This window comes from Onychostruthus taczanowskii, unplaced genomic scaffold, assembly GCF_017590055.1.
Source record: "Onychostruthus taczanowskii isolate IOZ18803 unplaced genomic scaffold, ASM1759005v1 scaffold14, whole genome shotgun sequence".
NCBI classification, from domain to species: Eukaryota; Metazoa; Chordata; class Aves; order Passeriformes; family Passeridae; genus Onychostruthus; species Onychostruthus taczanowskii.
Window position 1 is genome coordinate 11027321 of NW_024498573.1, and position 12114 is coordinate 11039434.

Below are 12114 nucleotides of genomic sequence, written 5' to 3' on the forward strand. Positions count from 1 at the left end.
CGGCCAGCCCCCGCGCGCTGCGGTGCCCGCGCAACCAATGGCAGGCGGGGGGAGGCGGGGCCGAAGGGAGCTCAACCAATGGCCGCGGCGGGGCGCCCCGTCGGCATGGGAACGGCGGGCGGGCGGGGGCAGCGGGGACAGCGCGGGGCCGGCGGCGGCCGATGGGCTGTGAGGGGTGACCGGGCTCACAGCGGGGCCGGCGGCGGCCGATGGGCTGTGAGGGGTGACCGGGCTCACAGCGGGGCCAGGGCCCGACGGGCTGTGAGGGGTGACCGGGCTCACAGCGGGGCCCGGGCCCGACGGGCTGTGAGGGGTGACCGGGCTCACAGCGGGGCCGATGGGCTCTGAGGGGTGACCGGGCTCTGAGGGGTCTGCCAGTGCTCCAGAGCTCTGGAAGAGTTCCAGAGCTTTGACAAGGCTCCACTGCTCTGGAAGGGCTATAGGGGGTCTAAGGGGGCTCTGGGTCTCTGATAGGGCTGCAAGCCCAACCTGTTCTCCACACAATGAAGAATATCCATCTCCTTCTTTTTGTGACTGTAATGTTTTGAATTGCTGATGAAATAGAGGGACTGCAGAATAACTTAAATATAAACAAGCAATACAGTCCAAGTGGCACATAAATCAGTTAGTCCTGCACTAATGAAGCACATTCCCAAGTTATTTGTCATTTAGTGTAAAGTTTCACAGCATACTGCTGGGATCCTCCACAGCCTCACCTACTCTCCTGCTTGCAGCATTTCAACATCACACTGTCCACGTGTCAGTTACTTAAACAAATTAGATTAAATCATTCCAACAATCTGACTTTGTCCTTTCATAATCTATGTCCTTAAGAGTCAAAGACAATTTTACTGAACAGGAAAGGTCCAGGAATAGTTTCCCCAGTACCTGATGCCCTGGATCACACTTGTCTCTCTTCCCCCCAGCTATTCCTGCACACCCAAATCCTGCTGGCAGGTCACAGAGCATTGCTCCAGTCCCACTACTCCCCTCGTTGCCTTTGCTGTGGACCACTGGGGCCTGGGATCCCCAGCACCAAGCACCAGGCACAGACACAAACCAAGGGCTGTGCCTCGGTTGTGCTGTATTTTTGCCAGAGGGATGTAAGCAGCAGCAGGAATGTGGACAGAGCTGATCTGCACCCGGCAGATCTCCCCCAGCAAACTGACCGGTGTATCCCAGGGCCGGGCACACAGGTGGTGACAGGACAGGGCCATTCCCCAGCCCCAGGTGTGTGCAATCAGGTGAGTCAGGAACCTTAAGACCAGCTATTCAGCAAAGTCTCTTTGCTCTTCTCACACTGCCGCGGTGTTAGTCAGAGCTGTGCTGCACGCACAGATTCATGGACTAACAATTTAGCACCAGAAAATGTATAGCCCAAGGGGCTGGTGAGACAACAGAGTCATGTGTAGGCAGGCAAAGCTGAGGAATGAGAACAGGTTTAACATAAAATATTGGAACCAGCTTCCCACAGAAAATGCTGCAGGAGGAAAACAAAGGAGTCCAGGATCTGAGGGGAAAGCTGAGAGCGGCTTTGAGACATGGAGAGATCCTGGATGGAAGAAAACCTGGGGTGAAAACACGGATGCTGGCAGAGGGGTCCAGCCCTGGGAGGGAACAAGAGTGCATACGCTCAATGAAAAACACAGAGAAAAGATACTTCCTGTGACTGGAAGGAAAATAGGTCCTGGCAGGTGCTGGGATTGTGTGGATCCAGCAAATGCGTGTTTTGGAGCGGGCCACGTGGAAGAGAAGGGACAGCGCATCGTCAAGGCAATAACTGGTGCCAGAGAAGGAGCAAGCAGATTTAGGGGCTGTGCTGAAGGTTACAGCGTTATCACGTGGCAGAATTTCATCGGGATCCCGCTTTGCCTGGCACAACGATCTCTGGACAGGCAGGACAGAGCCACAGGGGCCGAGACCGCGCGGACCCCGCGACACGAGCTGGGGCTCCAGCCGAGCCGTGCCCGGAGATCGCCACCGAGGATCCCGGCGGAGGGGCCAGGGGCCTGGGGCTGCTCCCCGCAGGTGCCGGCCCCGCCGCGGAGCCGAGCCCCGTGCCCGGTACCCGGCCAGGCGGGTAGGGACGGGCCGGGACGGGACGGGACGGGCCGGGGTCCCCATCGGCGCCCGGGCGCTCTGCAGGGCTGGAGGGGCTGTCTGAGCGCTGGCGGTGCGGGAGCTGCTCGGTGGCCTTCTCAAGGACAGTCGAAATTAGCCAGAGGGCGAGATTTTAATTATTATTTCCCCCCAGCTTCACCAGGGTAAACTTCTCCGTGCATCAAACTGGTCAGATAAATCATTGCCAGCTCTCCCTCTGTGAAATGGTCCGGCTTTGGATGCTCTGACATCCAGTGGCAGCCGAAGTTAGTCATATGTGGTTCCTGCTTTTAGGGAAACCTCATTAGAAATGCAGAACAGTTTCCAGAGGATTCACGTCACTTTGGGTTTTTTAATAGAACTACAGAGATAATGGTGTGAGCTTCCAGAAAAAAAAAAAAAACCAAAAAAAAAACCTGTGAGGAAGCCCACATTCACCACTCCTTGGAAAGAAAAGCAGGAATTTTATATCTAGTAACATCTCTTTTCTGTTGTTAAAGAGACACCAAAATGTAAGCCTTGAAGTAGTTTCAGGCTGGATGTTCTCATTCACTTGGTACTGATATGATTCAGAGATGTTTATTTCCTGTAAATACTCCCCTTAGTCTGGAGAGTGGGATTTCCAAAGTGGTATCTCCAAAGATTAAACTGCTCTGAGGAAAACTTTTAATTGGGAACTCATAAACCTCCTAAGAACAGTCAACTTTGAGCCTTTTTATGGAAACCATAAGCCTCTATTTGCCAGAAACTTGAAATCAGGTGATGACAGGTTGCAGAGTAATAGCTCAGCAAATGGAGTGCCAAATGTGTGAAACAGGATAAATGGAGTAATCTGGACTGCTTGACCCAAAGTTTCTCTAGCCATTACACAGCCCAGCAGTGAAGAAGCTGGACTGTGTTGTCGTTCAGCCATCTGACGTGTTTTCTTTCATCAGGAATTTTCAGGGAAAATGCATATCAGGATTGCTCTGTCTGCAAACAAACAAGTCCTGTGGCTGCTCCTCAGTTCTCAGCACTGGAAAGGCATCAAAAGAGGAAATCATCCTTAGTACAAGGAGCTGGGATGTTGTTTTATAATTTTGTTTGTTTTTGTCAGTGGCTCTCATCAGGAAACTGACTCAGCTGCCATGAAGTGTCCTGGACATATAGACAGCTCATGACTTGCCTTTTTTTTTTTTTTTCTGGAAAATGCCTTAGCCAGAGAGGCCAGGATTTGGAAAGTGCCAGTTTTCCAGAATCTCACCATGAAGGCATCCCCGCCTGTCCTCTTTGGAATTCCCTAAAGGACCCTGCAAAGATGCAGTGCTGGTCATGCCATCTGATTCACCTGAATGCAAAAGATATTCCCTCATGGGCTAGGCTTAAGGAATGGAGGGGCAGGAGGGTCTGTATTTATCCCATTTTACATTTTATTGATGCTTTGTATAAACCAGGGGCTTTGACTTTTGCTCTGACTCAGTCAGAAAAGTAGTTTTGGGAAATGTGAAATAGTTTGGGATAACATGGTAGAGCAGCCAATTGATAATAAAACCATAAATTTGACATGTTAATTGTGTTCAGCACTATCTGTGAATTCTATCTGTTAAGGTGGGAGTAGATGGAATTCACTGAGGCCTAACAGAAACCCAGCCCCATTCCAAGCTGCCTTAGGAAGCTGCAAGACTCCAAGACTCTGTGTACAATGCAAAACAGTTTCACTTGGCTGTTCTGTAAGTGCAGCAGAGCCATGGAAGGATGCACAGGAGCGCCTTAACAGCCTTGTCTCTTCTTTGCAATAGTCTATAAATACTACTTTTATCCAGCACTTTTACTACCAAATTAAGCAAAATAGTGAAACAGATAATGGGATGAGTAGTATTAAACAAGTTGGTGTTTAGTCCTGTCTGTTCTGTGTAGCTGCTTGGCCTTTTTTCATCTCCTGCAACGCCCAGGTGTGTTCCATGGCTGCTGGGTGCTATTCTCACAGCAGCCACGTCCTCCCATTCACCTGAATGCAGCTTCGAATACGATATAAGAAAGAAAACTCAGTACATGTTGCCATGTACCTTTGGGGAGTCACAAACCTGGCTCTGGTCCCAACACTCAGCAAATCCAAAGGCTGTTAAAACTCTTGTGGAGTAAATCAAAACCTACTCCTGACTCCAGTTTCTCTGTTGAGGCTGGCTGAGTGGAACATGTGCTTTAAACTGCTCCAAAACGTGCCCTTGCCCTCCCTCTGTGGACACAGCTGACAACTTCCTTAATTTCAAGCCTCCAGCCATCTAAAATGCTAATTAGAGCACTTAAAAAGATTTGAGTCTTCCTTTGGAGATATGTTAACAAAATCATCAAAGCAGTAACTGTATTTTTCTTCTTACTTTTCCTTCCCCTCGGGGCACAGATATCTCTGTGTCAGGTTACAAAAAAGCAGTTCTCTGGATTGCAGAAATCAGATCCCAGTTCCAGTTTTACCCACAAATGTTCACCTTAGCCACCAGAATCTTCAATGGGCTGTTGGCATCAGGAAAAGTAAAAATCTCTGTCAGCTTTTCCCTGGCTAGATTACTGACTGGGAACATAAGGAGCATGTAATCAGTTTATACACAAAGCAGGGATGATGTTTGGCAGCAGATTTAGGGAGCAGTCAGGGTCATTGCTGGGGAAGGCCATTAAGCAAATATATATATATACACACGTATGAACTTGAGTGTTTGATGAGGTTCCACTGACCTCAATAGAATTGTTTGTGTGAACTTAGTCCAACTGCTGTGGTAGGTACAAAGAACTCATCTGGTTTTCTCTGCTAAACAGAAATTATTCACATTATCACTTTTAATATTCTGTGTTTTAGACTACTATTTTTAATTAAACTGTGGGGCTGAGCTTTTCTGTCACTGAAGCTACAGCAAAGGTAGGAGTTGAGCTGAGCCTTGCAGCTCCCCATTCTATTTAGCGTATAGAATCACAGAATCATTAAGGTTGGAAAATGCCTCTAAGATCAAGTCCAACATTTGAGTGATCACCACCCTATCAACTAAACCACTGTACTAAGTGCCACATCTAGTTGTTTCTTGAACACCCCCAGGGATGCTGACTCTCCCACCTCCCTTGGCAGCCTGTTGCAATATTTAATAACCCTTTCCATGAAGAAATTCTTCCTGAAGTCCAACCTGAACCAATATCTGAAAGTGAGGGGCAACATTGCAGTGTAAATACTGTGATGTTGCAGAGTCTAAAAGTTGTGAGAGACATGAATAAAAATGGCACCTATAAGAGGATTTATTCTGCTTCACTTTGAATTTCCTTGTTCTATTTCCAGCTTCTGTAGCTAAACTAATTCAGAAGCAACTGTAACTTAAATGAAAGTTTGAAACTTGTGTATGTATGAATGACAATTATTTCCCACAGGACTCTTATCTTCTTTACTCAGTGTTTTCTTCTTCTCCCTTCAGGCCCAATTAAAATATCTGCAGTGCATTGCAATTTCCTGCCTTGTCCTTGCAGCAAAAACCAATGAAGATGAGGTCTGTATGTTTCATTTTAAACACACTAAAAGTTGTTCATGTTTCCAGATCTTTCAACAAATTTGGACATAATGAAAAAGTGTTAATTTGTTTACCCTAAGTAGTTCTAAAGAAGTGAGAGTAGCATTTTCAGTCCTGTTTCACTGTTGCTCCAAAGAATTGTGACCTTTTGTTTTTGTTTATTTTATGGATGTGTTTCCAAACATGTCCTGTCCCCAAACCTCTCTCCTCTTTTCAGAATCCATGGCTCACAGTAGAGCAGTCTGAGGGGACAGTCAAGATGCCCATCAGAGGGCTGTAATTCCTGTGCTGTAGCTCCTGGGAGGGCACAGCAGGTGTGAAGAGCAGAAGCTCTTCAGAGGAAGATTTAAATAGATGAGTTTGCTTGGAGCCAAAACTGGTTTCTGAACCCTGTGAGGAACTGACTCATGTCTGCACCTCAAGATGAGAAAGTTAAATCAGCAACCAGTGAGAAATTACACAGGGTAGTTCTTATGGCAAAATGCAGTGATAGACTTCTGCAGGCATTTACAAGCATTAGCTAAAAGCATTTCAGATTGCATTCCTCTCTTCTGCTTTGCAAAAGAAGAGGAAAGCCAGGAGCTGGAGTCAGACATACACATCTCCTCAAACAGCCACTGTGGTAGTGAAATGTTCTTCACAGCCTCTCTTAGGTGGTGTTACACTGATGTTATTGTTCTTTTCCTCTCAGCTACAAAGAATAATGTGTCAGTGACCTCAGGAAACAAGACAACCACGGCAGACATTGTGACCCTGGGCTGAGCAGGGACCACTCTTCAATGAGGATGGGAGGTACCTAGGATGAGATCTCCTGAATGAGCATTCTGCTTAACATAAACCTGTGTAGACTTGTCAGATCCCTTCACAATACAGAGAAGCGCACACAGTACTGTAGAGGACGTTGGATTCTTTATTTTTTTTTTTTTTAATTTTTAAAAATTTTTTTACAGGTAATACCATCAGTGCAGACGCTAGCGGTGCAGAGCAGATGTAAACACTCTCCAGCCGAGATCTTGAGAATGGAAAGAATTCTACTGGGTAAGCTTCAGTGGGATCTTTACACAGAAACACCAATGGATTTCTTAAACATTGTAAGCACTATGTTTTGCAATGTTTTTTCTTGAAAGAAAAAACTCCTTATCAAATAAGACTAAAAAACACAGATGCACACACACACCCACCCACACATCCTTCCCAAGATTCTTGGCAAACTACCTATTCCTACCTATCTTCAAGCCTTTTAAAGAATATTACAATAATTATATTTTTAAATTTTTTTAAAATTTTCTACTATTTAAAACCTTCTATTTTGCTAAAAAAAATTTACTCTCATCTTTAAAGGAGAACTGAAGGGACATTAAAAAGATTCTCATAATGCACAACCATATGCCTTCTTTATTTTTTTTTAAATACAAGCTGCAAAAATAATTCTAACTATTTCCCTTCTATTAATACTGTACATACAAAGCTGTCAGTTTTGCTACATTTCCCACATAGGTTTTTTTCTTAAAACATTTTCCTTTTCATCCCACTAATTATTCATTTATGCAATGAGACTACCCTGGTCTGGCACTTAGTTCACATTGCAGTTACTAAAGATTTAATAGAAACAATTAAACTTTGTCTTCAAGAAACGATCATGTACTAGTAAGGCAAAATTCATGAGATATGAACATATCCTGGATCCCTATTTTAAGATTATGTGCAAATATTAAGCCATTTTAGGCTGCTGATTGTGAAAACTGCCTTTCGTAGGTACTTGTTTCCTTGGTGAATTCAGAGTGCAGTATTCCTGGTTTTACTGGATTTGGAGCTGCTGTCCTGAACTGAATCTCCTGGACAGCAATCTGGATAATGTAGAAACCTCAGAAACCATTAGGAAACATAGACCTCGTACATTCATTATCACCTCAAAAAACAGTTCAATGATTGGCAAGTACGAACACAAAACACAAAAAAAAAGGTGGGGGAAGCCTTCGTTTCCTGATATGAGATGAAATTCATCTGTACTTCTGGGTGATGACATGAAAACATATAAACTTCACTAACCTCTGCTTTTCTTTTCATATATATATGTGAGTATATATATATGTACACTTTGTCTTCTCTGCAGTTCCATGCCATGGTGATGTCCAGCTGGCCCCATCTCCCACCCAGACTGCCTCAGAGGAATCCTTCCCTCCACGTTGCACTCTTGACCAAGCAGCTGCAGCACTGTATGGCCTGCCACCAACTTGTGCAGTTTAAGGGCTCCACGCTGGTTTTGGTGATCATCACCTTGGAGCTGGAGAGGCAGACTCCTGGTTGGTTTCCTGTTATTACTGATCTGCTAAAAAAAGCACAGGTAGGAAGCAAAATGGCCTTTGGTCACAAATCCTGGATGCAGGACATGATTAAGAATAAAGCCATGTGTATTTACAGCCAGTATTGCATTTCAGCAGCTCCTGAGACTTGTGTCCTTGTCCTGCCTTTGCTGCAGACCTTGCTGGTGCTAACAAAAGGGAACAAAAGTGCAGTTCAGGGGTGGGACTGGGGAGAGGGACATCCCTTTGGCAGGGAAGGGATGGTTCCAAATTCTTGGCCACAAATAGCAGCCTGTATCTTGAGCCAGGAGAAATTCTCTCATGATGGGAGAATCTGAGAGCACCTAGAAATCTGCCCAGTTTCCTCCCTCTGAACACTGAGAAAACTTATAGGTACAGTCACATAGCTCTAAAAATGCAATCAGCTTGACTTCTAATGATTCAAGACAAGCTCTTTTTTTTTAAAAAAAAAAAGCTTTTCCCCATTTTCATAAAGCACATGCCTTCTAAGAGAGCACCCTTAGAAGGCTAAAGACCCAGGCCATCAGCTTGCCGTCCACCCTACAATCAGCTTGACTTCTAATGATTGAAGACAAGCTCTTTTTTTTTTTTTTAAAAAAAGCTTTTCCCCATTTTCATAAAGCACATGCCTTCTAAGAGAGCACCCTTAGAGGGCTAAAGACCCAGGCCATCAGCTTGCCATCCACCCATTTTAAGGTCTTGAATTTGTCTGAAATAACCTGGTTCCCTGCTGTCCCTCCTTGTTTCCTGCAAAGAGGAAGCACTTACCCACATTGTGTATAGTAGAAGGGGTCATCATAGTTATAGGAGTAGTTATCAGGAGCTCCTGGATAAGTGTTTTCCATCAGGATCAACAGCATATTGCTGCTATGCATCTACTGAGGCATGCAGTCTGTCCCTGCCCTCCCCCTAATGACAAAGTGACAGCAGGAGTGGCCAGACAATAAAGTAATTTATGCAGAACTTACAATAAATCTGCCTCTTTCTTTACAGGTGAACAGCACTGAATTCATCCACTGCAAAGAGCTTGTGGATCTAGAGTTAATGTGCTTGCAGCCACCCAATGCTGTTAATATTTTCTATCCCATCAGCCAAGCTGTGCAGGGCTATCCCAAGGCAAGGCTATCCTGCCAGCACCCTTGTGAATGGCAGAGTTCCCAACAAGGGAGGTTGAGGGTTGCTGTAAGCCAGACTGTTTCAGCCCCTTTCACACCTACAGCCCAAATTCCTGATCAAACCACTGAGACTGAAGAATGCTGTGATGGATTCAGACTCCTGCACAGTGAGGATGGGGAGGTGAGTGCTGGGAGGATGAACACAGGAGGCTCGTGCCCTCAACTGAGCTGCTCCTGTCCTCCCTTACAGCCACCCAAAAAGGACTCGTGGAGAATTACTGCCTTGCAAGCAGCACCTGCAGAACCAGCAGGTCCCAGCAAACAGAACAGCCAAAATAACAGGGCAAAAGTGTCACTGTGCTTCTCAGAGGACAAAGACACTTGGTATTATCAGTCTATTTGTTATGTCCTTCCTAAGCAGTATGTGGTACCCCTCATTTTTAAGATTTTGTAAAGACAGAAAGCTGGGGAGGGGAGGGACTTGGTCACAGTCCTGCAACCCAGGGATCCAGTTGGCAGGCAGCCAAACTTCATGGAGAACCAAATGCCTCAGAGTTTATTTTTAAAACTGCCATGATGAAGTTTGACAGATTGAGCCTTTCATCCAGCTCATACCATTGTTCTCTCATTAGAGCTAATCTGGCTTGGCCCATGGGAGCTGAACAGGAGCTGCTGTCGAGGAATGGGCAGCCGCCACTGCTGCCTCTGCAAGAGATCTCAGATGGAAGCAAGGTTTTGATTCAGCAGTGAGAAGCTTGAATCAAACCCCCAGTGTTCCTTAAGGCCTTACCTTGTAATCCAGGGGTCTGGGATCTGTGCTTTTTCATGGTTAAGACATTACAGACTCTATCACAGTTCCTATGCAATGTGGGAAATCACTTCTTGTCTGCAATCACCCTTGCCTTGAGTTCTCACCTGACCATGTGCTGGTCAGGGTTTTTAAAATTTATTCTGTCTTACCACACTAGAAAAAATAAAATGCCTTTAATAATTCCCCTCCACCACTACAACCACATTATTTCTTACAAATTGCTTAATCTTCATAGCAAAGTGGTTTTACAAAGGTCAGATTAAACCAGTCTTGCACTTTTAAAAACTAGCTTCACAAATCCTTTCAAAATTAGTGGAGGTTTTGTTTTAAACAACAGGCATTTTTAGGTGAGTGTTACCCTAGTTTGAGGGTATAATCCAGCCAGTAGGGGATGGGTAACAGCACCATACCTGCCATCCTGTCACAGAACAGGAGGGGGGTTCATATGGACAGGCTAAATATTGAGCAGGTGTCTCATGCAATGACATGAGATACATAACTTGGTGACAGAGATGGGGCAGGAGCAAGGAGACAATGCTATGTAACTACTGAACTCATCAGTGCAAGAAGAACATTTCTGGCCTTCTCCTCTTCTTCATTGTCACATTTTATCGTGTAGGAGAGGAATTCCTGTACCAACCATGCAGGACTGATGTGCTGAGCAGCTGTTCATGCTTTCTCAAGTGTTAAATTTGCCAGAGTGAGCTCTGTGTGTGCAGGGAGAAAGCCATGCAGCTCTTGAAACCACAAAGAAAGCCCCAAAGTGTTCCTGTAACATCCAGTAACAGAGACTTAGTGCAAACAACCTGTGTGAACAGGCATAACTTGAACCAGCAGTGAAAGCCACAGAATTCCCTTGAGCCAGGTCAAAGCTACCTCAAGCTGTGGATGCTGTGCTGAGGGGGTCCCTGCCCAGGCCTGGGATGCTGCAGGAGCAGGACTTGGGGCTGGTTTAGACCACATAAGGCTTGTGAGGTCCCCACGTACTTGGGGGTCAGGCAGCAAGCATGCCTGGAACATGAAATTTATTTATGCTACCACAGGAAAGCTTCTCATTTAATGGTAGGGTCTTCCCTCCTGAGCAGTGCCTTCCTTTTCTCTCACAAGCTGTGAGTTGACTGCCTGGCTTTTGGAAGGAGGCGAGTTGTCTTTTATAGTTTCCACTAAACAAAACATCAGCTTGGTCTGCCTGTTCTCTGTGACCCTGGAATAGGCCAGCTGAAAGGTGATGCCCACACCAATCCCTGCAGAAAACTGGGCTGTGTGATGGGCTCTGCTTCCCTCCCATCCCTTTGCCCTGTCTCAAGCACTGTCACCAGCTGTGCCCGTGGAAATGCCAGCAGCAGAGTTCTGCACACAGTAATTAACATGCTGTAACTACACCACAACAATCCTAACCTGGTGTTTTCCCCCCACAGCTGTGAGCCTATGGGTACAGTTCCTGCCTGCAGCTGGGTGATGTGTTAAAACCCATGAGCAAATTTGCTTTTCAAAATCTCTGCAGATCTCTATGATCAACATGCAAAAGTATACATTTAGAGGGGTTAATTCTAGAAGATAAAGGCAGTGCTGGAAGACCCTTCAGGCTCTGTGTTCCCAGTCAGGGTGCAAGATGCCACACTGGGATGGGAACAGTTCACTGGAGCCTGCCTGTGCTCCCAGGACACACTGCTGCTTCTCTGGCAGCACAGCTCCCTCCCACACACCTCTTCCAGCACTGTAGTTACCACAAAGGAACAAATACTTCTGTCTTGGTTTCAACAGGCTAAAAATGTCACTTACCTTTTTATTCTGCCATTGCTCAGAATGGAGCTTCCTCCCCAAAGAATGAGCTACCAGGTACAGGAAGGAGCTGCTCTTGCACAGGACCATTCTTATCACAGAAGGAGCTTTTTGGATAGTGAGAATAGCACCAATTCTCTTTTTTTTTAGCAGTAAAGGGTCAGAAGCTTTAACACCTTTCCCCTCCCTGCCTGGACAAGTAATGAGTGACAAGATGAACATTTCCCACACACAGCAGTGTCAGGAATAATTATTTTGCCCAGTGAGTTTCCAAGAGGATGACAGCTCACCTGTGTGCCTACTTGTTTGGACTGTGTGTACAACACAAGTTTATTCCAACTGCAGCTCAACTCACCACTGCAGATCCCATTTGCTACACACAATTACTGGTGAAAATGCACCAGATTCGGTGAGTGCTGGCACAGGTTTGATGTGGTTATGGCTAGATCTGTTGTTCT

The 12114-nt window shown here is 45.8% G+C and overlaps 1 protein-coding gene across 1 annotated transcript; it reads left to right on the plus strand.

Moving 5' to 3' along the window:
* The first annotated feature begins 3227 nt into the window (after positions 1-3227).
* CCNI2 (cyclin I family member 2) lies at positions 3228-11298 on the plus strand. Its single transcript, XM_041397883.1, is given in 7 exon segments — positions 3228-3349; positions 4473-4608; positions 5532-5603; positions 6575-6715; positions 7738-7968; positions 8942-9244; positions 11293-11298. Coding segments are annotated over 7 exon segments (1011 nt in total).
* Positions 11299-12114: the final 816 nt, after the last annotated feature.